This window comes from Alligator mississippiensis, chromosome 11 (genome assembly GCF_030867095.1).
Source record: "Alligator mississippiensis isolate rAllMis1 chromosome 11, rAllMis1, whole genome shotgun sequence".
Taxonomy (NCBI): domain Eukaryota; kingdom Metazoa; phylum Chordata; order Crocodylia; family Alligatoridae; genus Alligator; species Alligator mississippiensis.
In genome coordinates this window covers 18,029,605-18,056,852 of record NC_081834.1, presented here as the reverse complement: position 1 = coordinate 18,056,852, position 27,248 = coordinate 18,029,605, and the positions used below count along the sequence as shown (strand labels likewise).

General features: G+C 42.8%; 1 protein-coding gene across 2 annotated transcripts; it reads left to right on the top strand.

Moving 5' to 3' along the window:
• The first annotated feature begins 1,781 nt into the window (after positions 1-1,781).
• Positions 1,782-27,201, top strand: TM6SF1 (transmembrane 6 superfamily member 1). Of its 2 annotated transcripts, none has more exons than XM_006262114.4 (10): positions 1,782-1,960; positions 4,017-4,120; positions 5,820-5,917; positions 6,909-7,012; positions 8,082-8,164; positions 12,255-12,376; positions 18,042-18,146; positions 20,506-20,598; positions 20,876-20,995; positions 26,829-27,201. In XM_006262114.4, exons 1-10 carry the CDS (start codon positions 1,869-1,871, stop codon positions 27,018-27,020), a joined length of 1,113 nt encoding a protein of 370 aa, XP_006262176.1. In that variant the 5' UTR covers positions 1,782-1,868; the 3' UTR covers positions 27,021-27,201. The 2 variants fall into 2 exon arrangements, with proteins under 2 accessions (XP_006262176.1, XP_019333228.1); XM_019477683.2 differs by having other exon boundaries at positions 25,010-26,920.
• The last annotated feature ends 47 nt before the right edge of the window (positions 27,202-27,248 follow it).

The window sequence follows — 27,248 nt, the reverse complement described above, 5'->3', positions numbered from 1 at the left end:
GATTTTCCCAGACAGCCAACAGACTTGCTGTAACAGCAGCCCTGTTGGAAATGAATACTTGGGAAGCACTGGCTAGGTTTCCTGACCCCACCCCAAGGTACCTTGTGCTCTAAGACTTGTCTAACATCTCTCCCAACTATACAGTCGGTCCACTTAAGATCTCACCAAGAAAACTCTTGACTCTTGCATACTTCTTGAGCCATTGTAGCTATAACATCACTCAAACCCTTGCTTACTAAAATTCATATAATTGAATATAATAAAGCTATGCAACGATTTGTTTGTACAAAGGAACAGAGGATTGTATGGCAGCTACTTTGTCACTGAGTCCCAACTCTCCTACTTCTGGCTGCCATATCATCAAATCCCTTTCACAAAATCATCAAGCTCCAGTTTAAAGCTAAATAGGATTTTTGCTCCCACTAACTGGGAGGAGGCTATTTCAGACCCTTATTCCTGTGACTATTAGAAGCCTTCCAATTTCCAATCTAAATTTATTCATGGCCAATTTATGCCCATTTTCTCTCATGCCAATGTTGTCCTTTAGCCCTTTTCCCTCCCTGGCATTTACTGCCTCCCAATGCATTTATAGACAGCAATGAGATCTCCTTTCAGCCTTCATTTGCTGGTTAACAAAGCCAAGCTCCTTTAGCTCCGAGGATCCATTGTCCTGATCATCCTCGTAGCCCTCCTCTGCACTTGTTCCACTCTGCATTCACCTTCTTAAACACAGGTGGCTGCAACAATTACACATAGTACTCCAGAGGAGATGTCACCAATGCCTTGTCCAGTAGCATTGATGTTCCCCCATCTCTACTGGGAATACTTTAACAAAATTTAATTCCCTGATACTTATATGTGTGTGCCCAGCTTAAAACAAATGTGCCACGTGTAAAGCAAAAGAACTGGGTTATAAGAAATATATTTAAATGGCAGCACATGACTGTTGTAGCTATGATGGCCCAGAAATATTTAAATGGCAGTGGAAGAGTGATGCTGTAGCTATGATGGTCCAGAAATTGAAGCAACTACATAGTTCACCCCCCAAAAGATGTCACCCTAAGAAATCCTTGCATAGACTTAAATAAAATGTAATTACCAAGTTTGTTAAAACAACATTCATTTAAAAACATATCTGATTTGTTCCCCATCCCCATTCTTGCTTTGTATTAAAGTTAGGGAGTGCCAAAAAACCAGAGCAGTGGTCTGTCCAGCCTAATGCCTCCCACCAGCGGCGGCCACTTAAGAAAGCCTCAGAAGCCTGCAGGATGCCGGTGTGAACGACCTATCCCCGGGCAAAGTTGATTTCTGAGTCCAGCAGGTCCAGCGCTTGCTGTCTGCCCTTCCTTCTCTGCCCAGACTCTTGGGAACAGAGCTGAATCCCTCGGGCAGAGCTGGCTCTCCTGCCCTGCTCACGTCGTGTCCGTGCTGGAGCCCGGCGGCGGCGGGTCCCCGGCCCATCGCCCCGGCGGCCGGCCCTGGGGAAGGGACGGGCTGCGCGGGCCAGCCCTGGGGAGGGGGAGATGCGGGAACGCGGAGCCCGTCTCCAGCGGCTCCCAAAGCGGGGGATCAGCACGGGGGAGGCTCCGTCCCTTCCCGTGATGTCCCGTTGGCCTGGAGCCCGCCCCGGGGAAGCGCCGCCAAACCCCCGCAGCCGCCCCCGGTCCCCCGGCGGGCTGGGCAGGGGGCGGGGGACCGGCTCCCGGCGGCGCAGGGCAGGGCGGGGCAGGGGCTGAGTTCCGCCGCGGCGCGGAGCTGTGCGGAGCCGGGACCGGGGCCGGGGCCGGGGCCGGGCGCGGACCATGCCGGGGCGCGGCGCGCAGAGCTGAGCGGAGCGGAGCGGAGCGGAGCAGAGCGGAGCTGCGGGGATGAGCGCCTCGGCGGCCACCGGCGTCTTCGTCCTGTCCCTCACCGCCATCCCCGTCACCTACCTCTTCAACTGCCTGGCCGCCACCAGCGGGTGAGGAGGCAGGAGGAGGGTGGGAGCCGCGGGTGGGAGGAGGCTGCGGGGGGCTCGCCTCTCCCTGCCTGCGGCGGCTGCATCGAGCAAGTCCCCGCTGCTCGCGGCCCCGGGGCGCGGAGGCGCTGGCGCGGGACGCGTCCGGGAGCCGGCGGCTGGCTCCGCGGGCAGGGCCGGGCACTGGCGAGGGTTGGGCAGTCCTCCCAAGGAGCTCAGCCCGTGCTGCTCAAGTGCCTCCTTCCTCGCCTGCCTTTTTCAAGGCTTTGCTCCCTGCCGAAGCACTCAGCAGCCGACTCGATTCAGCGCCAATGTTTTTTCCAAGCGACAGCTTTCGGCTGCCTTTCAAAAGCGTTTCCAACTACCCCGGTGTTGCGGAGATGTGCCCCTGGGCAGGGCACCGCACGGGGGCTGTGCCTGAGCCAGCGCACGGGCTCGTCCTGGAGCAGCACGTCTGGTTTGCAAACATCTGAAAACCGCGGAGCCTTTACTTAACACCGACTTGACTCTAACTCTTTACTTTACTTTAAGATTCCCCAAGTCTGAATAGTGAGATCCAAGTTGCAGGTTTATGTCCAAAGTGTAAATCCTGATGTTTAATTTCTTGTCATCCTCCTCAGAGGAGTTAACTGTCTTACTCGCTTTCCTGAAGGGGGAATTCAGACAAATGTAACCAGTGCAGCTTCTGAAACCGTGTTCTGATGTCTCAAATATTTATAATGTGATTAAACAAACCCTCCTCGTTTGACCTAATTCTCCCCATTTTTATATATCAGCACAAATGGGAATGGATTGGGTTGGTGAATCTGGCCTAAAATGCATTTGATATAATCTGCCCTGCCGGGGATGTGGACATCACAGTTAAATGTCTACCCAAACCTAATGATCCATGGGGCTTGCCTGGTTAAGGCATACAAGGGAGTGATGTGGCTAGCAGCTCCCAGCCTGAAGGACAGGTACCCACTTCCAGGCAAGTCAGCAGGCTGGCATGAGCCCAAAGCAGGGGTTGCAGTTTGCCTTAAGAGGCATAGCAAGACACCTGAGCTGCTCTGCCACCATGCCTTGCTGAGGTGTAAGTACCTGGATTAGCAATTCTCAACCAGGGAGTCACAGGACCTTTGGGTGTCTTGAGATCCTTGTAAGGGTGCCACAGGGTAGAGCAGAGTATTAACATGTAACATATGATTTACAAGATAAAAGCATGTATTTCCAGTAGGAATTCATAGCATCAAAATATTCTGACTTCTTGTGGTCCTTCTGGGTTCCTTGTAAAAGAAGATTTACCCTACTGTTTTTCTGTAGCCAAAACATGAGTGAAAACTATGAGCTGGCATTTTCCGAGGGGTACCTTGAGTCTAACAAGACTGAGAGCCACTGATCTAGATGCTCTTCCCTGCAGAACCTGTCAGCGTTGTTTCCAAAGAGTTTACAACTGAGTCACACAAAGCAATCTGTCTCTCCAGGGCCTGAAAGGATCTCTACAACATTTCAAGCCCCCGCAGTCTGACACCAGAAACTCCATAATACCAGGCACAACAATGCTGCTCCTAATCCAGGCTGACTAATTGTTTCAATTTTGATTTGCAAACATATACTCTCACAGATAGACACTATTCTTTGGAGGTTAGACTAGTTATTCATAATAGTCCCTTCTGGCTTTAAGATCTATGCATCTGTGACTGTCACCTCTTGTACTTGCCCTTATGTTTTGCAGTACACTTTTTTGCTAGAGCTAGCATTCAGAACTCAGAATTTAGTCTGACAATCTAGCTTTCTGGACCAGTTGTTTATCAGGCTATTTTAGTATATTCTTTTTTTAGACAATCACATGTAACAAGCAAGCACATAATGCTGTGAAACAGTAAAATGAATAATAACACAGTAGCTTCTGCAAGGTCTTCAGATCCTTACTGAAAACATTTAATTGAAGAGCATGCAGTTTTTATTTTGAAAAGTGATTTTGTTTAGAGTGTAATTGCTCAGAGAAACTGCAGAGGTGGGTTTTGGGGTCTCTCTTGGTTTTTTCTTTTAATTCACTATTTTAAAAAAATGATTACAGTTCCTGGGCAATTGTGGCAGTTGGATCACTGGTTCTGATCTTTGTAGCTGTAGTGGCTCGTATTCTGGTCAAAAGAAAACCACCCAAAGACCCACTGTTTTATGGTAAGTATTGGCAATATGGAAGTTAATTTAGAGTAAGTTCATTTTTTAAAAGTTATGTCACATGCAAACATATGTGATAGCTCTTACAATTTGTGTCTAACGATAGTTAAAAAGAAATGTTGCAATAACTTTGGGCCCAAACCTGAGACATGGCCTTGTCTCCCAATGGAAACTGAAGAAGGTAAAAAAGCAGAGGTAAAAAATTGGGGGGCATGGGGTGAGGGGTGGAAAAGTAGTCCTAATTTTCAGGCTCTGCCCACAAATCAACTCCACTGTTTGAGAGACCAAAACAAGACAGCATGTACAGTGGCCTGTGGAAATGCTTAAGATCTGAATAGATGAAACTCAGCTTGTACTGAGCGAGAATCAGTTGGGCTCTTATTAGTTCTGATCTATACTGGGTCCAGAGGCTTGCCCCCACTCCCCCTCCACACCCAACGATCATATTAACATCTCTACTATCATTAATCTTCATTCTTCCATAAACAACATTCATTATAGCAACAGACACCTTAGTCTTCAATATCAATATCCCACTGTGATGAACAAAGAAGTTCATACCTCATGGCTGCTGCTTCAGGCTGTTTGCAGACTTAGGCAAGCACCTCTGCATTAGTACCTTCATTTTCTTTTTGGTTAAAACCATAAAGCATGGAAACATAATTATTTTTTCCAGGAAAGCATAGATTCCGGAACACACACAGCAATCCAAAGGAAAAACTACTGGCTCCTTGAGTGGCTGTGAGATGCCCTAGTCTAGTCCCTCAAGCTCAAGCCCTTGACAGACAGAGCCCATACAGTATGTACAGTAACCTCCTATGCATCTTCTTCTCAGTACCATATGTCGGAGGTGATCCTGCAAAGTGCTGGGAACCCTCAGTTTATACTGTAGAGGGGGCTAAAGGGCACATCACAGTTCAGGGGAGTCACTCAGCTGCTTGTAGCATAAGTGGGCACATCTACATGTGATGCTATGTTGCCATAATGACCTGTTATGGCAATGTAGCATCCATGGGTGTCTACATGTGACCAGCAGCTACTTTGCCATAGGAGTGCACTCCCCCGTTATAGTGCTCTGCTACGGTGAAGTAGCTGCTAAAAATAATGGCGCACCATGCATACGGCATAGTACAGGCAGTTACTTCCAAAAGGAAGTACTAAATAAAGCACAACACAGAAACAATGTCACCGTAGGGCAACGTGTAGATGCCCCCTGTGATGGTTTCCAGTGACCAATTTTGGCAGGTCACATTTACTTTTTCTTTTGTGCCATCCCTCCTCTCCTTTTTTCTGAGGAATTTCCACTAGAGGTTTACAATCAAAAGTAAATACATCATATGCTGAAGATAGTTTTAAAGACCTACACAGTCCTTGTTGTGTGGATGTAGATCTTCTGCTGAAGTTGGTGGGAGCTGCGGCTGTACATATCCTTAAACGATACTGTTTATGAATGCCAAAACATCGGCATTTAAAAAACATCCTATTTAATTAAGATATTTGAATGTAACAAGTTACATTGTATATTAAATCTCTCCTTTGACATTTTCCTCACAATAGATAAATCTTTATCTACATCTGTTAGATGTTAATCTCATGGCAGTTGACCATTTCGGACTATAAACTGTGAAGAATATAAACTATAACTTGCAATATGTAAAAATGTGTATAGACAGAAATTTCTTCTTTTTTATTACTGCAGTTTATGCCGTATTTTCCTTTACCAGTGTAGTGAACCTTATAATAGGACTTGAACAGGATGGAATTATTGATGGATTCATGACCTATTACTTAAAAGAGGTAAATAATCATTCCGCTTATGAACATAAATAAAATATATATTATAGATAACTTGATATTAGTAAAAAAAAATTAATGAAAAAATAAAAAGCTGTTTTAAAGCTTAACAGGATATCTGGAGCAGTATTTTAATGTATTTTACATGCCAGTGGCTTGTTTTTGACCAGTCTGTGGGCACATCTACAGGTGTAATTAATGCAAAGCAATAACCAGTTGTGTCATTTGAATGTGTGCTTGGGAGCAATAAACTCCAGAGTATGTTGCCGCTTGCACATGTGCTCAGGATTGCAGCACATTGAACTGAGTTGGAGTAGCTCTGGCTGGCAGGGGGTCCCAGGGCTCAGCTTGCCAGCCTAGGGCTTCTCTTCTCAGTTCAACATGCTGCGGAGGGGCTGGCTGGGGCACGGGGGTGCTTCAGTGTGGGGCTAGTCAGCAGGCAGTGTCTGCAAATGCAATAATTTACTTTTTACTGCACAGCTAAATTAGTCTACTGAACAGTAAGCATCTCATGTAGATGCACACAGTGAAGGCATCTTTGCTTTATTGACTCACGTTTTTCCATTTCATTGCTTATACATAACAAATAATATCAATGTTTTTTAATGTTAGTTTTCTAAAAATTTTCCATAATGTAGCTGACCACAGACTGTTCCAGCATTCTCACACCAAAGATGGCAGAGATGCTAGATCCTGGAGGAACAAAACATAACCTGTTCCCACCAAAAAGCACTCAACGTTTGCCATACTGTGTTTAAAAGGATGTTTTTATGAGAGTTATTTCTTCCTGAACACAGATAATTTCTTCCTGAAATTGGATAATCACCTTCATACCCTGAAACATTACAGTTGTCAGGTAGAAAGCCACATCCTGTAGGTTGAACCAGTTATTTTACCCCAGTTTGTATGCCCGCTACATTTCTGTAATGCTCAATCGATTTTTGTACTTTCTTGAATCATTCATTGCATTGTTTTTACAACTTATTTGATTTAGGGTGAGCCATATCTGAACACAGCCCATGGCCATGTGATCTGCTATTGGGATGGCTCTGCTCATTACCTGATGTATCTTTTAATGGTGGCAGCTATTGCATGGGAGTAAGTCACTTTGATATTTGTGTACTACTGGTAGTTGTTTAGCTGTTTAGTTGGTTAAATTCCTTTGGGCTAAACAGAGCTCTATGAAAATTCCATTACTTTCAGTAGACTTAAACCACGACTAGATTTATTCCTTTTCTCAGTTGCACAAAAGGCAGACAATGCATCAAGTTGCGTTCTCTCTGTTTTGCATTGTCATTCAAAGTGGACACATTTTTCAGTTTGGTAAACGGAAGTGTTTTGGTGTTGCATTGTCCCTGATGTGGGGAGAAGAAATAAATCCACCATGTCTTTTACCTAGAAATTTCACTGTGCAGAGCATTTGTACAACATATAGTGGCTGGATTGAAAACAGGAATCGTAACACAAAAAGTGTAGTCAAATTTCACAACATTATCATTTCAAATCATTATTCATTTCTACTTTAGGAGTAGAATAATATCTTAGTCAAGGTTAAACTGTCACCTTTCTTTCATCTCTGCTGGAGAGCACTGTGTAATTAAAAGAGGCGGTGATAATTCCTGGAGACTCTATGTTGCTTACTGTTGTGCAAACCATTGAGAGAGTTTGACTTTTACATTTGCTAATGCTAGGTGACATTGGAAGCCCACCACACCAGCTGTGCTGAAGACAGTTAATGAAAGAGGAGAGGATGGGGAAAGAAATATCCTCCAATCTTGCCCATGGTAGAAACAGCTTAAGGCTAATAGTTACTTAAAAATGTGAATGTTAGGGGGAAATATATAAACTATGCTTGAAACAGCCTTCTGATAACTGAAGTACAAAAAGCAATTTTTTCAGACTTGCACAACAGATGACTTGTATAAAACTGCTCATTCAGCTACTGTGCTAGTAAAACCTCATGCAATCCAATATTACTCATGTACCTTATTTTTAAACACACATGCATACACAATTCTATCACCCTCTCCTATGCACTCATAGTGCAGTTTTAAACATTTGTCTTAGGCTGCAACCACTGCAAATCATACAATCATATAATCTTTGAGGGCAGGTTTTGATAGTGGTGTGTGTGGATGGTGCATTAAATCTATTCTTTCTGTTGCAGAGAGAGTTACAGAACCATTGGCCTGTACTGGTTAGGATCCATTGTCATGAGTATCATTGTCTTTATGCCTGGAAATATTGTGGGTAAGGAGAGACAATTCATATAATTTTCTTTTGCATGTAGACAATAATTTTGTTTTCAACATCCTACAATAAGTGCAATAAAAGTTGTGCCCTCTCTAGTTTGGTTGCAAGAAGAATATTGGTGTATTGCTTCTTGACAAACTTGATACGGCCTTCAGGATTATAAATAGAATGGATAAACATTTTTTTTTTTTACTTTAAGAAATGTGGATTTACCATTTCCTTCCTCCAAATAGTTTAATATTTTGCAATAGGCAATAAGCTTCTGAGCCAACTTACAGAAATCAATATTTCCTTTTGATTTCAACACACTTTGGAAAAAACAACTGTCCCTCTTTATTGCTATTAAAATAATTTGTCCACATATTTGCATAATAATTGTTTAGCTGCTTTAAAGTAAAATACTAAGTGAAGAGCATCCTCAGGCATTTTTATACATGTAGCCTAGAATGCACTCTTTACAAAGACAAAACAAATAAAAAAACCCCAACTTTGCATTGCTTGAGTTTCAAATAATGAATTCATAACTGATGGAGCTTGTGAAGTTATAATTCAAACATTCATGTTATGTATTTATTGACATGAAGTGCTTTAAGCTTTTTCTTCCAAAATAAATTATTTCCATCTTGGCAAAAGCTTTAAAGCAGAGATTTTTCGAAGCCATCTAGGAGCGCACACATAAATTTTAATGTGTCTAGATTATTTAGGCGGCTTTGAAAATATTAGCACAGTATTAATAAGTGGAGTGGAACATTATTTGGTGATCAGTCCTATCTCTTCCCTTACACTGGGGTGTCAAACTCATCTGGTCTCATGGCCTGGATGAGTAGCATGAAACTAGCCTGCAGTGCACATGGTGACCACTCTAGCTGGGCCAGACACGGACTCAGCGGGAAGACTCCTGTATCACAGGTGCTTGGCTACTGCCATGGGAATTAGTTTTGGCCCCAAGCTCGTTCCTAAAGTGCTGCTGACACTCCAGCACTGTGGCTGTCACCCAGGTGCTTGGCTGACAGTATAGGAAGATCCTGCATCGCAGCCAGGGGCAAGGCAAAGTCTGGAGGCTGGATCCTGCCTATGGCTGTATGCCTGACGCTGCTGCCTTACACGCATGCACATGCACAAAGAGTTCTCCACTGTAAACCTCGAGATAACCCGATTCTCATACAACATGCTATTGTCAACTGATGTAAAAGGCTGAGGTCAGGATCTAGTCTGTGATTTTTGTCCCTCTTTCAAGCACTGTCATTGCCCTGCATTAATAATCAGAATTTAGCAGTCATTCATTTCTGAGCTCACCCATTCCTGTGAGTTATTTAAAATGGTCTCAGCTGTTGACCTCTTTATTATGTTACAAGCACAAAGTCTCAATATTGAAACAACACTTTATGCGGGAGCTTCTGACTGCTTTTCTGTATGACTCTTCCACATGACTTGCATGCTGAGCAACAAGCATTTTAAAATGCTTGTTTCATAGTTTCATAGTAGTTAGGGGTCAGCAGGGACCCGAATAGATCATCTAGTCTAACCCCCTGCCACTGGTTGGAGCACAAGCTGGGATCACATGACCCCAGACGGGTGTTCATCCAACCTCTTTTTGAATTTACCCAAGGTAGGAGCGTGGACCACTTCCCTAGGAAGTTGGTTCCAGATCCTAGCTACCCTGACAGTGCCTACCCTGACAGTGCCTCCCCAGAGCCCCATCCTAACATAGTGCCTCCTAATCTCTAACCTGAACCTATTCTCTAGCAGCTTCTGGCCATTGTTCCTCGTCACCCCAGGTGCTGCTGGAGAGAATAGGGCTCTTCCTATTTGCTGCTGATCTCCCCTAACGAGTTTGTAGGCAGCCACCAAATCCCTGCTCAGCCTTCATTTGCTGAGGCTGAACAGGTTCAGGTCCCTTAGTCTCTCCTCATAGGGCCTGCCCTTTTGCCCTCCAACCAAGCGGGTGGCCCTCCTCTGAACCCTCTCCAGGCTGGCCACATTGTTCTTAAAGTGTGGTGCCCAGTACTGGATGCAGTACTCCAACTGCAGTCTGACCAATGTCGCATAGAGGGGGAGTATCACCTCTCTGGACCGGCTTGAGATGCATCTATGGATGCACGACAAGGTGTGGTTGGCTTTGCTGGCTGCGGTCTGGCATTGGCAGCTCATGTTCACCTTGGAGTCAATAAAGACTCCAAGATCCCTTTCTGCCTCTGTGCTCACAAGGGGGGAGCTCCCCAGCCTGTATGTATGCTGTGGATTCCTTCTCCCCAGGTGCAGCACTCTGCATTTATCTACATTGAACCCCATCCTATTACCATCTGCCCACTTCTGTAGTCTAATTGCAGCCTCTCTCTCCCTTTGAGTGTGCCTACCTCTCCCCACATCTTGGTGTCATTGGCAAACATGGACAACGTGTTTTCTACCCCCTCGTCCAAGTCGCTGATGAAGACGTTGAACAGTGTAGGCCCTAGGACTGAGCCCTGGGAGACCCCACTGTTCACATCCCTCCAGGTCGAGTATGACCCGTCCACCACCACTCTCTAGATGTTCATGTTCATCTTGGAGTCCACTAGGACTCCAAGATCCCTTTCCACTTCCGTGCCACCCAGCATGTCATTTCCTAGGCTGTAGGTGGGCTGGACATTTTTCCTCCCTAGGTGCAGCACTTTGCATTTCTCCTTGTTGAACTGCATTCTGTTGTTTTCTGCCCACTTGTCCAACCTATCCAGGTCTGCCTGCAGCTGTTCCCTCCCCTCCAGCGTGTCCACTTCTCCCCATAGCTTTGTGTCATCTGCAAACTTGGACAGAGTACATTTCACTCCCTCGTCCAAGTCACCGATGAAGATATTGAAGAGTATCGGTCCAAGGACCGAGCCCTGCGGGACCCCACTGCCCACACCCTTCCAGGTCAAAACCGACCCATCTACCACGACTCTCTGGGTGTGACCCTCCAGCCAATTCGCCACCCACCGGACTGTGCAGTCATCCAAGTCACAGCCTCTTAACTTGTTCACCAGTATGGGGTGGGATACCGTATCGAAGGCCTTCCTGAAGTCTAAGTATACGACATCCACCCCTCCTCCTGTGTCCAGGCGTTTCGTAACCTGGTCATAAAAAGAGACTAGATTAGTCAGGCACGATCTGCCTGCCATGAACCCGTGCTGGTTTCCCCTCAGCATAATTTGTCCTGCCGGGCTCTCACAAATGTGAGCCTTGATAATTTTTTCAAAGACTTTGCCAAGGATGGAGGTGAGACTGACTGGCCTATAGTTGCCCAGGTCCTCCTTCCTCCCCTTTTTGAAAATGGGGACCACGTTGGCCCTTTTCCAGTCCTCCGGGACTTGGCCCGTGCACCACGAGCTTTCAAATATTCCCACCAGTGGCTCTGCAATGACGTCGGCCAGTGCCTTCAGCACCCTCGGATGGAGCTCAACTGGGCCTGCCAGCTTAAAGGCATCCAGTTCTTCCAAGTGACTCTGCGCCATCTCAGGGTCTACGCATGGAAGTCTGGCACCTTGCTGCTGCCTCTCTACAACCCCAGTGAGAGACTTGTTGTGCCCCTCGCTTAGGAACACTGAGACAAAGAACTTGTTGAGGAGTTCAGCCTTGTCCCCTCTGTCCGTCACCAATTGTTTCTGCCCATTTTTGACCCACCCAACTGTGTAGGTATCAATACCACAGTCGCTCAGTTTATTAATGAGAATGGGGTGAGAGACACTGTCAAAGGCCTTCTTAAAGTCCAGAGAGACTGTGGCCACGGCGACACCATCATCCAGGGATTTAGTTACCTGGTCATAAAAGGCCATCAGGTTGGTCCGGCAGTACCTGCCTTTGATGAACCCATGTTGATTTCCCCTGGGCATGATCTCCTCTGCTGGCCCCTCACAGATGTGCTCCTTAATGATTTTTTCAAGGATTTTCCCCAAGACCGATGTGAGGCTTATGGGCCTCACGGCATATGGGCCTCACATTGATTAATGTTGTTAATCAACATTATCCTAACTTCTTGGTAGGATGTTTTACTGGATCTTTTAAAAAATTTTCATGGAGTGTCTATACGCTAAGCATTCTTCACACATCTTATGATTATTTCTTTTAATAGGGAAATATGGAACAAGGCTGTGTCCTGCTTTTTTCTTAAACATACCATATATTTGTCTTCCTATATGGGCTGGGTTCAGAATCTACAGTCAACCTTCAGTGACTCACAACACTCCAGTAAAGGTAATGTTACTGCATTAAGTGTAATCTACTGTATTAGTATGGTTAAAAGCAGACTTGCTCACTTCACCTGAAGTTTTCAGGTTCCATAGAAATAGTGGAATACCTTATAATGGTTCACTGTTATGATTATAACAGAAAAATCAAACCAGATTGTGTACACACTGCAAAATCATTCCTAATGCATTCTGCATTTACATTAATAAATTTAGTTATCTTCATCGTAGAGTGAAAAAAGCAAAATGGTTTAGAGTTGAGCAGGGCTGGATCCAGAGGGGGTGCAGTGGAATGACAATAACCCCCTTTCTCAACACAGGGCAGGAACAGCAGGCTGGGACTTTAAGTCCCAAAGAAAATAAGCATCTTCCCTGCCCTCCCGTCCTCTGTGCTCAGAGGACAGGAGCTCCTCTTGCCCCTGGTACAGCATGGACAGCAGGGATACCGGCAGTGGCAGGCCAAGGGAGAAGGGAATGGGAGGGGAAGAAAGGGTGAATGCTTACCTTCTTTGGGATTTAAAGTCCCCAGCTGCTGCTCCCTGGTTGCAGGCTACTCACCCTAGTCGGGAGGAGGGTAGGGAAGGCTTGGAGTGGGGGATGCAGCCACCCCTACAGCATCAGTTGCTGCTCCTGCCTCCCCCTTTATGAAATCCTGGATCTACTTCTGGAGTTGTGTAAAGGACTAGGAGAGAGGGTGTATGTGTGCTCTGTTTCCAATTACCAGTTATTCTGTGTCTATCCTTGTGTAAATATTTTTCCCTGTGCCTAAGTTTCTCTATGTGCAAGCCACACGTAGTGATACTTTCTCAGCTTTGCAAAGCACTTTAGATGCTTAGGGAGAATGAGCTATAATTGTAAAGAAATTTATGAAGATGACTTCCCTGAGATTTCCTTTGCTTTTCAGAATGTATGTATTGGTACCAGATTTTATAGCTGAGGTATATCGCCCTGTTCAATAGCCTGGAAGTAGTTATTTAATAATTAAAAGGCATCCATCTTGCTTTTTAATTATCAAAAATTCATTTTACAATTGTGCTCATTTGTTGAAATAATATCTACTCACTAATTGGTTGGACCGTTGCCCTGTGACATAGCTACTGGGCATTAGTAGGGTTAGTTGGGCAGTCACAATATGTCATCGCTGTTTATATACAGTTCTACCCAAGTTGTGGGGGAGGGAAATATGTGAAGAATAGAGCAAAGAACAGTTAGCTATTTGTGGCTACTGGCAAGTCAAGTTCTTTACCAAAGCACATTGAAAACCCATTAGTCATTAGAACTAGAAAGTTGTCTGAATAGTTAAAGATGGTGTTGCTTGTGGGTTCTTTTTCAGTATTGATGTTAATAGGGGGGTTTACCTGGAGTACTAGTGAAGGTTTCATTTTGCACTTTGAGCTCCAGAAGCATTATAAAAATTGCTTCTTACAGACAAAAAAACCACGGTTTCTTTTTTACAGAGGCTCAGTTGAGCTCTTTCATTTATGAGAAGCTTAATATTAATCAAGTTTCTATATGTTACATTCAACCAAGCTTTGCTTTTATTTCAAATGCCTGGAAAGCCAGATTTCTGAACCCCATTTTAATTTCAGTTCTTATTGAAAAATTCTTGTGTTTGAAAAATTGAGCCTTGCAGTCTCTTTTCTCTGAATGTCATAGTAAAGACCTTGATGTGACACTATAGATTTTTTTCACTGATACATTAGATTCCCTCCATGAACGTGCTTTTCCTGTGGGACGGTAGAACTATATCTAGCTAATTTATGGCTTGTATAAAATGATATCCGAGAGCCCAACATACTTAGGTTTAGGCCCTGAAATCTATACAAAAACCAAATGATAATATTTTAGAATTTCACAGTGCAAAATGAAATGTAACTTCCAGAAAATAATTGTGTATTTTAATACTTATGATTAGTTTTTAAACTAATAGTAAATCCTGGAAGAATTTGGCCCCTTTTCAGGCAATAGTTGCAATCAGCCTTTGTTCGGAGGCAATTAAAGGGGATTTAAGAAACAAATGACATGAAAACTATTAAAGAACATAATATAAATATACATACAAACTTGCATCAAAACACAATTTATGGTAATGTTGCATAAGTCATTTGTTCAAATAGATTTGCTATTAAACCAGTTAAATACATACATTTCCATGATAGAACAGAAGACTGAAAAGAAGCTTCAGTTCTTTTCAAAGGAGAGGTAGGGGCACAGTGGAGGGATGAAGTTATAACTAGGTTTTGAATCAAGCTAAACTGTAATACAGTATTTTCCAGGGTTCAGTGGATAGGTTTATAAACATAGTAAGAACTCAGGAAACACAGTCTCAATAGTTTAAATTCAGATAACATTGATGAGATTGAGGACAGATGTGCACCTGAATTCTGGAGGGCCTGGTACCATAGTGTTCATTCTGTTGGCACTGTAGTAGATTATTCTGTGATTTTTTGGCCTGATCTGCCCCATGGGAGGCACTCAGCATAGTCTCTTGAAGGGAAATGGGAGAAAATTATAAATATGACTGCAGACTTCCTTCTAAGATAAAACAGCAGTGTCAGCAAGATTGGTGAAGAGTTGATTGGTTGTTTTCAGAAGAAGGGAAGCCTGCAGTGGATCAGCTCTGACTTGCCAGTAGAAGTTGTTGCATTTAAGTCATTTCAGCATGTATTAACATGACTTTGCTGTATTAAAGAGAGAGACATGGGCAAAATAACTCAACAGCCAATACTGAGTACAATACAAAGAAAATGCTTTCAGAATGTTTTGCCATTTAAGTTGTTGATCTATCTTTCAACTTTCCTTTGAATTTACATTGCTATTGCCTTTGTGTAAATATATCCATGTAGGGTGCGTCTAGTCGAGCACAGCCGTGCGATATGTGGTGCCGCAAACATGTCTGCAGCGCCATATACTGCACAGACAGGTGTTCTCGACAGTGCAAGGGCACGTTGCCCGTGTGTGTGCTGCTCCGTTTTTTTTTTCCCCTGCAGGTTTATTTGACCCCTGGGGAAAAAAAAAACCCAACAACTGGAGCAGCGCATGTATGGGTCACGTGAGTTACTGAAAAGCAGAACCAGGCCACCTGGAGCTGCACTGCAGCTGCTAGCCAGGCTCAGCCCGGGGAGGCCCCCCAGAGCCCCAGGTAAGGTTGCTGGTGCCAGCACAGTGCTGGCCCCAGCTTCCCCTACCGCCCCTGGGGTAACTTGCCACGTGCCAAAGCATGCATGGCACAGGAGTTCCCCAGAGACAAGTAGCTGTGGCGCAAAGTGTGCCGCAACTACTTGTCCCCGGGGAACCAAACCTTTGCCGCTAGTCTGGACATGGCCATTGAAAACAAAACCCCCAGAAGCTCTCTGTACTCTTATGGAAAGTGAACAGAAATTCTACTCATTTTCATTATTGCTTTGCTCTCTGACAGCTCTGTAAATAAAAGGAGAACACTGAGGTTTTGCATAGCATGGTAAATATGTGCAATGATTTAGTATTTCCTTTAAAAGAAAAGATGCAATATGTTAAGCATTCATTCATGCCTAGGCAAAGTGGAAACAAAATATGAAATCCACTGATCTTTGTTCTTCTCTGATAGACCTTACCTGAAAGTTATTTGTAGCTTGATTACTGAAGATAACCTTTGTTTTTCCTTTTTCTAATATTGAGTTATACATGCTCATTGCATATGATATTGCAAACTTTTCTACAGCAGCTTTTGATAAAATAGTACAGAGTCACATAGACCTAGCTCCTCACTAGAGTTTATAATAGGTCTATTGCCGTAGCATTACAGACAAGCAATAGGGATACCTAAAATATATTTAGCAGGGAAAAATATCTTCTATTATAGCTTTTGATAAAATGAATAACCCTGCATATATAAAGTAGCTTTTCCTTTCGAGTAAGCTTTGAGCTAAATCCTGTAATTTTTACTACATGAGTTTTGCCTGCAACTCTGTTCTTTTATTTCTGTAACTTGAACACAAATGATAGTGATTAATTATCACTGAATCCTATTTAACATAAATTATGACAGTTCTGCCTCAAAATAAAAGGAAGGCTATTTGGTCTTTCTGCTGTGTATATGTATTAATGCTTAGAGTATCAGCCAAAAAGCAAGTGGAAATGACTAATACATAATTGCAGAACCTTTAAATGAGGAAGATAGTCAGTCTTCTCAGCTGTATGGACCTTGCCTGCAGTATACATGTATTACTGAGAACTAGTGCATCCCAGAATTAAAAAAATAAAAACTAAAAAAATCTCTACAATGCTTATTAAGGATTTGCCAAGTTCTTTAGCCAGTACCAGCCAGGGAGAGCTGTTTTGCTTCTTTCTTATATCTGTCTTTCTTACATGGCCTCCATTACTGCAGTTTCTGAGTACACCTTGTTAGGTGGGGATTATCCTTATTTTAGAGCTTGGGAAAAAAGGAAGGGCACAGACAGAAGTGATCATTTTTGCCCAATCTCGCCACAAGGAGCGGTCTATAGCCATGACCAAACAAGTGCATGGCTGCAGACAGCTTTAAAAGTGGCTGATTGGGCAAAAATCTGATCCTTCATTGCATGAGGGTTCAGATGAAGACGTTTCAGAACACAGTGTCTTCTGTAACTTCTGTCTGTGCTGAAGCATAAAAATCAGACCCAGCTCCCCAGTGGTATTTAGATCCATAACTCCCAAATCAATGGGACTTAGGCACTTGAATTGCTTTGAGGGACTGGACCCAAGTAACTTGTCCAGAGTCACACAGGAAGGCTATGGCAGAATAAGAATTTGAAGCTGGGTCACCCACATCCCATACTACCAGACCATAATTACCAGACTGTACTCCTTATAGGCTGCTTGATAAGAATTCTTGTGCAATAAGAAAATCCTCAATAATAGCAGAATAGTTATCACCCAAAAGAATTCTTGCCTCTTGTATTTTCTGGACCATCATAACAACATCACTTCAACACTTATCACATAAACCATTCTATTATGAACCCATTTGACTTGATACAACTTCGTCTTAAATGTAAAATGGACATGGGTAAAATACTCAGTTGAGAAAAGAGAATGGGTGCAAAGAAGCCATTTTATTATCTTTGTGTAAATAACATTGCATTAATTACTATGCAAAGTATTAAAGACTGTCCAAAGCTAGGCCATCCAACATCAAGACTGACATTGCTCCTCATTTAGTTGTCCAGTTACATAAAAACATGCTTACTTTCAGCTTCAAAACATAAGAGCCAAATTCTGTTCTCAGGGCTTGCCTACACAGAAACGCTCAAGAAAGCTAAATACAATCAACTAAGGTTATGACTTTAAAATAGATTATGTAAAGTTGCCTTAATTCAATATCATCAACTCAGGAAATTAAGCAAACTTTAATTCTGAGCCAGAATATCCACACAGGGGTTTAATACAATTTAGTAAAGCCACATAAAAAATAATTCAGATTAAATTTTCCCAATTGTCTCTTTGTAGATAGGCCCTTGGTTACATCATTATCTATAGAAATGATGCTGCCCATTGAAATCAATTAAGTTACTTTGGCTTTACAAATTTAGAAGGGATTTGGGGCCTTGGGCTCTTTTCATGGCATACCACCATTTTAACCTTTTACAGAGAGAGATTTGGAATTAAATACACTGGAATTTTGCATCTGCTCTTAAATACATTCTATATTTTAGGTGGTTCAGGAAGTCCAGAAGAAAGGACTACTAAAAAGACCAATAGACCTAATGTTGGCTATATACCTCATCCCAGCAACTGGGTTTTGCATATTTAGGGGCATGGTAAGTTTAATGATCCCATGTCTTTACATTTTTTTTTAAACTCTTTTTAATCTCCATTTCCTTTTCAAAGATTTTGTGTAGGAAACTGTTTACACTCACAGACTTAAAACAGAGTTGGGCTGGGCCCTAAAACAATGAAGGGTACAATATCTGTGGCACTATTATAGTTAGTGTTGCTTTGCTTCCCCATTTTGTGCTCTGTGAAGCTTGTTTCCTGTAAGCAAATATCTAGTTAGCACCAAGAGCAACAAACAGAAAGAGTGTAGGGTAGCACCTTAGAGACTTACTGGCTCAGAGAGGAATAAGCTTTTGTAGGCAACAGCTTACTTTGTCAGATGCTATGACAAAGCGGTACTATGACTCCAGGCTAACACAACTAGCTACCTCTCTCTACTCATAAAGAGCAGAGTAATAATATCCCAAGCGTGGACTGGAATGACCTGAAAAGCACACCATACATTGTTTTTTGCCTGTCTAGTGTTAATTATTTTCATGGCCAATAGCATTGATGGACACAGGCTAAATTAGATCTGTATTCATGTGTTTCTAAACATAGATACTCAACCCACATAGAAAAAAAATACCTAGCTTGCATAGTGAGCGGGGGGCAAACCTTTTATCAGAGGAAAACGGTGTTGGGTTTATCCCAAGATTCAAGACCTAGTAAGCATCTCACCCTTACTTAGGAAGGGGCCATGGCACTGGCAACCCTACCTCCTTTGTTGCTGTTTCACCAGATGGTGATTGAGACTGTGTCAGGCCTCACTTGTCCCCTTGCTGTTGATGGCTATGTCCACAGGGCCTCAGGTTCTGCAACAGCCCACTTCCCCCAACCATGCCTCTCAGTACCATCAGATCATCAGATAGCCTGGCCAGCTGCATAGACCAACTGCTTGACACCCTTGCCCTAGACAACTGCCTGCTCTGCATATTTGGTAGAACCAACCCTGTCTAGACCTTAATTCAGATAAGGTGAGCAGAAGTAATCTCAGCATTTTGTTTTGTCTGTTGCAGGTCATCCTGTAGTTCTGCTGCCTCACATTTCTACTTCATTTTTGCTTTCTAGTTATATTTTTTGCCCCGCTTCCCCCCTAGAATCTTTATTTCTGGTTGTTCCTAATTTTGCTGCTGGCTGCAATTTGTTGCAGCTCATGGTACCCCAGTGCTCCACTATTGCAGGCTACTTAGCTGCTCAATTGTTTCCTTGTGGGAGGCGTTATCTCTTCCCCAAATATTTAACTGCAATCCCACTTCTTCATTTTTCATGACTTTTCTTATCTGGGTATGTTGCTCCCCAGTTCCTTTCCCAGAGCAGGAACTGTTTCTGTGACATTTTCTGAGTCAGGGATGGCAGGAACAGCTTTCTCTAAGGCTGCAGTAATTGCTTCTCTATAAACTGGCCAGCAAGGGACAATTCATTATTATAGATAAGTACCTACTTCTCACGTACCAAACATCTCTTTTTCCAAGATGTATCACTGGTATGTGCAGTGGAAGTCTTTATATTCTTCCCAAAGTCAGATGAGTTAGCTGCTGGAAAACACCCAGTGTGGCCGCCTCAGTGATTTGGACACCAGCAATGCCTTCTTAGACAGTTCCTATTGCAGCTGCTGTTGAAATTGACTGATCATTCTGTTTCGAATAGTGCTGTTTAATTTGTAATCATGAAATGTTATAACGAACATTGTTACCTAATACATTAACCCTCTGCACTGTGAGGAAATTAGGTTGCTCCACAGTTTATTGGTAAGTTTGTTCTCCCAGTAATCTTTCCCCCTCATTATAGTATACCAGTACCTGTTTTGGAAGTTACAGCTGCTTCCAACAATTACCTTATTGCAATGCAACTTCTTTTGAGTAAACCCATATGTAAGATCATCCTGCCCTAAAAAAGACATGCTTGCCTAATATTTCTATCACCAAAGGAATATCACCAAGAGAATTTCCTTTGGAAATCCCATATAACATAATGGAATGGACTAAAGCCTAATAGTCAGTGGAAATCAGTGATTGTTTGTACATTCATCACATTATAGCTCACAGATGCAACTCTAGTAATGCTAGGCTATAGTGTTGCCCCATGAACCCTTCAAGTGACTTGTGAAGTGGGAAGGGTGAAGGAAATCAGAAGGAAAACCACATTTTAATAATGAAGTCAGCAGCCCCTCTTTGGTGGTGACCCAGCAAACTGCCTTTGCCCTGAGCCAGTTCTCATGGACCTGGTCTGTTCTGGCCTGTAAGCTAGCCTCCTGCGTGCCAGTACAGAGGAGAGCTGCAGAACCCATTGGGCTGAGAGCAAGTGTCAGGGTTATTTGTTTTGCAATGGCTTCTTGGATCACACTTCTACATTTCTTCTCAGATTGCTTTGGATTGTCCTGCTGAACTCTGCCGGTCATATATTCAGCTTCATGAGCCCTATATCAAAGATCCTGCTGCCTATCCCAAACTTCAGGTAAAGAATTAATGATGAGTTATGGAAAGTTATAAAATGATTGGGGAAGAGGCAAAAAAGGAAGCCACAGGTTTCACATCTGAGACTGCCTGTGAGCAGATGCCTTCCTTGCTGGCACTTAAATAAATAAGACCAGAGTGCACTCACTTCACATGAGCTCCACACCAGCCATCATAAGGTGGCAACTTTTGTTCACCACTGCCCCTGCTTGTATTCGAAGTAGAGACTTCAGAATGAAAGAAATGCAGGACAGCTAATGTTTCTGTTTAAAATGCAGATGCTGGCATACATGTTCTACTCTGTGCCATATTACGTGATCACGCTGTATGGCCTAGTGGTGCCTGGTTGTTCCTGGATGCCCGATGTCACCCTTATACATGCTGGAGGATTAGCCCAGGTACTTCTTTGTAAAGATGTTCTTTGGGGAATTACTAGCTGATAATGCTGTAACTAGTGAGCTCTCCTAGAGGTAAGGGGTGAAGTGTTCCACCTCATTAGGCTGCTTTTAGAAGGCAGGGTAGATTTGTACCTTGTAGATTAACCAAAGTACGGTAGAAAATATATATATAGCACAAAATATATTTTGTAGGTTGAAGCTCACTTCATCAGATGCTGTGAAGAGATGTGCAAAAAGCAGAGTATAAGACTGCTTTTATGCCGATGTAATTCTGTGGGCTTGTTCCACCTTCATAAAGCCAGTTTAAGGGGGCAGACAGGCAGGCTTATTACATGCTTTCCAGCTCTTGCATCATTGCTTTGGTAGACTTAATTTTTTCTTTTTCTGCATATTTTTTACTTGCTTGTTTGCTTTATTTAAACCTTACTAAATGCTGTGCGCTTTCCAAAAGAAATCAAGGGTTTGAATTTAAGACATGACATCTGACTGCTCCTTTAAAACAGTTTAACAGGCACATTGTTTTCACACAATGTGTTGGCCACTGGGATGGTCCAAAAATAGACTGAATGGGAAGAGGAGCTCTTAGTCACATGCTAGACAATATCAGTTACTTTCTTCGAGTTACAGCTATACCTGCAGCACAGCAGAGTTGCAGTGTTTGATCAAGACAGCCTCAGGTTCCCCAAAGCCCTTTTTTGGGGCTGTACTTTCACAATTGTTGCCATCCAGATTTGCTTAAATAAACAGCTGTAGTTAAATGATGACCTATAATTATATTCAATTATTGGCTACTGCTAAGACTTACCATGATGAGGCAAAGACCATAAGACAAAAGAATATGAAGAAGATTCTAACCAGGGAAACCGACTTGTCTGATGGTGTACCTATGCAGCCATTTAGCATGAGATGGCATTCATAGCAAACCTTCTGTAACTAATTCATTTACTTGCATGAAATTTAGCAAAATGAGGGATCCCTCAGACACTAGAGAAAACATGGTTGTGAAGTGAGAACAAGAATGACAGTGTGGGAACAAAGGGGTACCAAAATAAGTCTCATTTGACTATCACCATTAGCCCCAAAGCATAGACTAATACTTTGTTCTCTGTGCCATAGATAAGCATCTGTTATTTGTGTCTATTACAACTTTACTGGAGAGTCAAAAGACACCAGAACTGATATTATATTCTTGTACTGTACCAGGCCCAAACAAGTTCAAAAGCCTTAAGCAAACCAAAGTAGACATACCAATGTCACAACTTCCATAAAAAGGCATATATCAGAAACCAGCATCTCCCGACCAATTACTCAGCACATTCTTAGAGGTTGGGGGAAGAAACTACTCCTTCAAACATTATTTAGCATGAGGAAAACTAAATCAGAAGTCTGGATGTTGACTAGACCAGTCCCCCAAATCTTGCCAAAATGTTTAGATTTCAAGACTGAAACCATTTCTTACTATACGTTTCCCACAGGATATATTCGTAACTTCTGGTTGTGCAACATTTTGTATCCATCTTATTGACACAAGTACAACATTTTCATATTGAAGCCTGAAATACAGTGATATTGCTTGTGGTTTGGCCTAAGGATAGTGGGGATTTATATATATGGCTCAAGGAGAGAGAAAATGTCCTATAACCCAAAACTAAGGTTTAACAGATTTCCCTTTTTAGTCTTTCAAGTTATTCTTGGACCAAGGAAAAAAGTACTGTTGATTGATGGCAATAATTAACTCCTGGATAAAAGAAGTGCTCATTGTAGGATGGCTCTCAAACTATTCTCTTTTCCATCCAAGAAAAAAACCCACATCCTCAATTTTTTCAGGCCTGACACTGTAGTTTGCAGTTTTCAAGACACTAAGGCATTTCCTTTCAATAGTTTAATCCATTGGAAAAGGAATCACAATTATTATCCAACTGAAAGAAATTACACTGCTTTGGACTTGGTGCCCGTATCTGTTAATGATTCAGGAAGAACATGTAATTCTGTCTTAGTGGATGGGGACAGAAAGGAGGAGGCCATTTAAGTTTTTTTTTTTTGCCCATCTTAGTGCCAATTTCACTATTTCATTACCTGTAATCAAGTTAAACACCTGTAGTCACAGAAAAGTTTGTTTTCTGTTAAGAGCAAAGTGTGCTAAAGAGAAGCTAAATTTGGCAGGAGCACTTTCTGTCCTGTGGGAAAATTCTCTGGTGACAGCTCACACTGCTCCTAAGGCCTCACATTGGGTGGGTTTTTTTCCCTTGTCCTTTCGCAATTGATGTGTTTTTAAGAGTCTCAGAATAGTCCTCATGCATAAAAAAAGAAAAGGCAAAAATATGTGCATGGTTGGGCAAGGGGAGGGGGCAGTATATCTCTCAGCTTGAATTCCACTGTAACTTCAGTTCACTTTGTTCATTAACACACAGTAGTTACTGCACATTTAGTTTAGTACTTGATTAATGAAGTACTAACTAAATGTGCAGTAACTACAGCTACTTTGTAGTAGCACCAGCTCATGGTTTTTTTGTGACGCTTACTGTGCAGTAGCCTAATACTACTGTGCAGTAGCATATTAGCATAGTTTGTACTCGGCATGCTACTGCACAGTGTTAATAGGCTACTGTGCATTAAACATCTCGTGTAGACACACCCTTTGACTCCAAAAGTTAGGCCCCTCTGGCTTGTAATTCCTACAGTACTAATCAGCAAAGCTCCTTAGTCTTCCACAAGATCAGAACTTCCACAACTTTGATTGTATGGAGACATTGGATAGCCTCTGAGATCTTAAAAATTTCTCTCTTAACCTATATGAGAAAGTGTACACAGGACTTACGTGTGAAGCGATGAAAAGTTCAATGTCTGTGCTGCAGAAAAACACCCTCCACACTTATACAGCTCCTGTAAAAACATAACCCCACACTCCTCCAAAACTCTGCTAGGCTGCAGGAAGTCACTGCCGTACCCCACCCAATCAGAGCTCCCAGTGCATACTTTCTATAGTCATTGATATAAATGAGAATGCAGGAGATCTCCCTAGATTGACAATTCAACCCCGTTTGAAAGGAACTGGAGCTGTTCTTTGATAACTGTAGGCTTTGAATAAGGCCCAGAGAAGCAGATCTACCTTCTCGCATTGACAAGCAGGGCCTTCTCCCTCTGAGTGCCTTCTGGGTTATAGAGCAACACAAATTCTCTAGGCAATGTTTGTAATTGGGTTGCAGCCAGAATTTGAGCAAAAAGATCTCCTTCAGGTGAGTAGCTTAGTTGGTTGATTCACATTGCTAGTGAGTTGTTGACAGCACCACCCCTGGGACTAAGCATCCAGAGTTTACTATGGAGTGTGATGACCAGCAGATTAATCAAGGCTGAGCATTTCACAGATACGAAGCTCTTGGCAATTTACTGCCTGATTTCATCAAGGGGAACAGCTAAAGCGTTCTTCCATCATCCCTCCGTAAATTTTCCATGCTGAGGTTTCTATAACAGGAAGAATAAAGAAATAGCTTGTTCACTGGTGGGATCTAACTACAGTAAGTGGCATGAACCTGCTTTTGGTTACAAGCATGGCAGCCCATCAGCAGGACTGGAACAGCTCCTGGCTGATCCTATCATGACAGACCATGCAACACAGAGCAGTTTACAGTTTTTGTCATTACTAGAATTAGCACCTATACTCCCACACAGATGCTGCACCACTGGCCGTTCTCAACATCGTGCTCTACCTGTACACTTCTAAAACTCCTGCTGGGGCAAACATGCAGTCTGAATTTTACACAGTTGCTCCCTTTTTTTCCTTACTCTCTCCCCCTCCTTTTAGCTCCTACTGGGTTACCCAAGCCCCTTCCCCATCTACTCACTTGCTGTTCCTTTCTCCATTTTTGCTTAAAGAACTTTTTTCACATTGAGGATCATAGACAGCCAAGCACTAGATAACAAACCTTGACTTAAAAAGAGAAACTAGGGCTATTCCACCATAGGTTTTCTTGTCCTCTTGATGCTGATGTGGTTAATAATGTACTTTGCTTCCAGAGTCTAGAGTGAAATCTTGACACAAAGGAAGGAAAAAATCCTCTCCTGTGAATTGAGTTTCTGCAATGGCAGTCTGGAATGACAGAATTCCTTTGGAGGTCCTTGCCCCTGGCCACTGCTCCTTCTCTGAGCTGCCTGCTGCCAGAAATGCTCTTTACAGGTTATGAGAAGACAGATAGGATGGAAATACATTTTTGTGAATAATAAAAATACAGTAGCTGAAGTTGCATAATAAAAACTAGATGAAATTTATAGTCCGTTTTGATTCAAGGGAGAAGCTGCCAAGCACTAAAGCCCAGGCCCTGAAAGGGATGTATGTGCCTTGCTCTCTGAATAACCATGAAAATTTGGGCCTGTGTCTCAGGAAAGAAATTCTCCCAGAGCTCCTTCTTACAAGGACTGTATGTTGTCTGTGCAGCAAAGGGTACTAATCACCATCAGAGACAAAACACAGGATCAGTGGGACAATTGGTCTAACTTTGTGTGGCAATTTCGATGTTCTTCCACATGATACCCCAACCCCACCACCAGAGTGCTTACCCGGACCTCTGGATACTAGAGTCAGGCCAGAAGTGCCAAGACAGACAGGGCACCATTAGAAGCCAAACTCTTACTCCTTCCTCCCCCTGCTGCTGGCTGTTTCAGGTTCTGTGCCAGGAGGTCCTTGCCCCTGGCCACTGCTCCTTCTCTGAGCTGCCCGCTGCGGGTAGTTCCATTGGAGGAAAAGGGTGGGTCCCTGCAGCAATGGGCAATTGGGTGAAGCTGCCAGATAGGGGAAGGGCTCTCCTCTGGGACTCGGGGTGGTACTAGCAGTCTGCAGGAAACAGACTGAACTGCTAGGCTCTTACAACGTGGTTTACAGTGTGCTACTGAGCTTCTGCTTGGTGTATTACAGATATTCACAGGAACACCTGAACAGCCACTCTGCTCAAGTGTGTTTGCACTTGATTCTTTTGACTGCTCTGCTTCCTGAGAAAGGCTTGCTAGAGCAGCTGTCCTCTGGGCACTGGGGTGGCAGGGATTACTGAGAAATCCCCTTTTGGGGGTATATCACAACAATGCACATGCTGCATTTGTCTCTCTTCTTTCTACTTCGCTAGCCATGGACAACATTCTGCTTGTTGTGATCCCTAGATAACCCCTATCAAAGCCTACAGAGAGCAGGATTTGGCTTATAGTCTACTTTACCGCATTGCTAAATTCCTTCTGAACCTTTCTCTTAATCTCCTCAAAGTCAAGCTAGCAATTATTTTCTCAGGTTCCTCTTACTGGAAAAAAAAAATCATAGAATTGGACATATGATAGTTAATGTAAATGAGCTGTTGCTTGAAATAGCTGATAACAGATGGAGACAAAAGACAGCAACTATCCCAAGTGCTTCTATCTTTAAATGTTTGTTTATGCTAAAAATATGCTGCAGCTCAGTGTGCTTCCCTTTGCACATAACCATCACTGTAAATTTAACCTATGCTGCAGAAAACTCTTAGCTCAGTGCTTCGCACAAGCTTGATCTGGCAAACTGCTACTGAAGACAGCAGAGTAAAATCTGCATAGCATCATCAAAAGAAATTTGTTTAGCTCCCCACTTCTTGTCTTTTCTAACACTTTGATACAAATTAAAGGTTAGGCCCTGCCTGCTCAGGTTAGCATCAGTAGCAGCACTCCCATGCATGTGGAACTACAAATGACCTCAGATCAGGACTAAGTGTGTGTGTTGAAAAAAAATGTTGTTTGGTGACGCGTGCATGTAAAAATAGTAATGCAGGTTATGCTGTTATTCAATCTTACCCATTCTTATGTGTATATATACACATCACAGGCTCAATTTTCCCATATTGGTGCTTCTCTTCATGCTCGAACTCCTTACGTCTACCGTGTCCCCGAAGAAGCAAAACTGTTTTTTCTAGCACTGAATATAATGTATGGAATTCTTCCCCAACTGTTGGCTTACAGGTGTGTCAACAAGCCAGAGTTTTTCATGAAAACAAAACGAGAAGAAAAAACTGAATAGAAAAACTGCTTCCAATTTTCCTTTTTGGCTCTGTACATATTTAGTTTTGGATGCAACTGGACTACTCCTATGGCAGCCAAATTAAATGTAGTTTGTCAAGAAATGTAGTTTGTCAACTGCATAGTCTGCTTTGTTTATCCTTAAAGAAAAAAAGGGCAATAAAGACAACTGCCTTCAATAACACTTCTCAACCTTTTGATTTTTCACTGCAACTGAGTTAATGGTTTC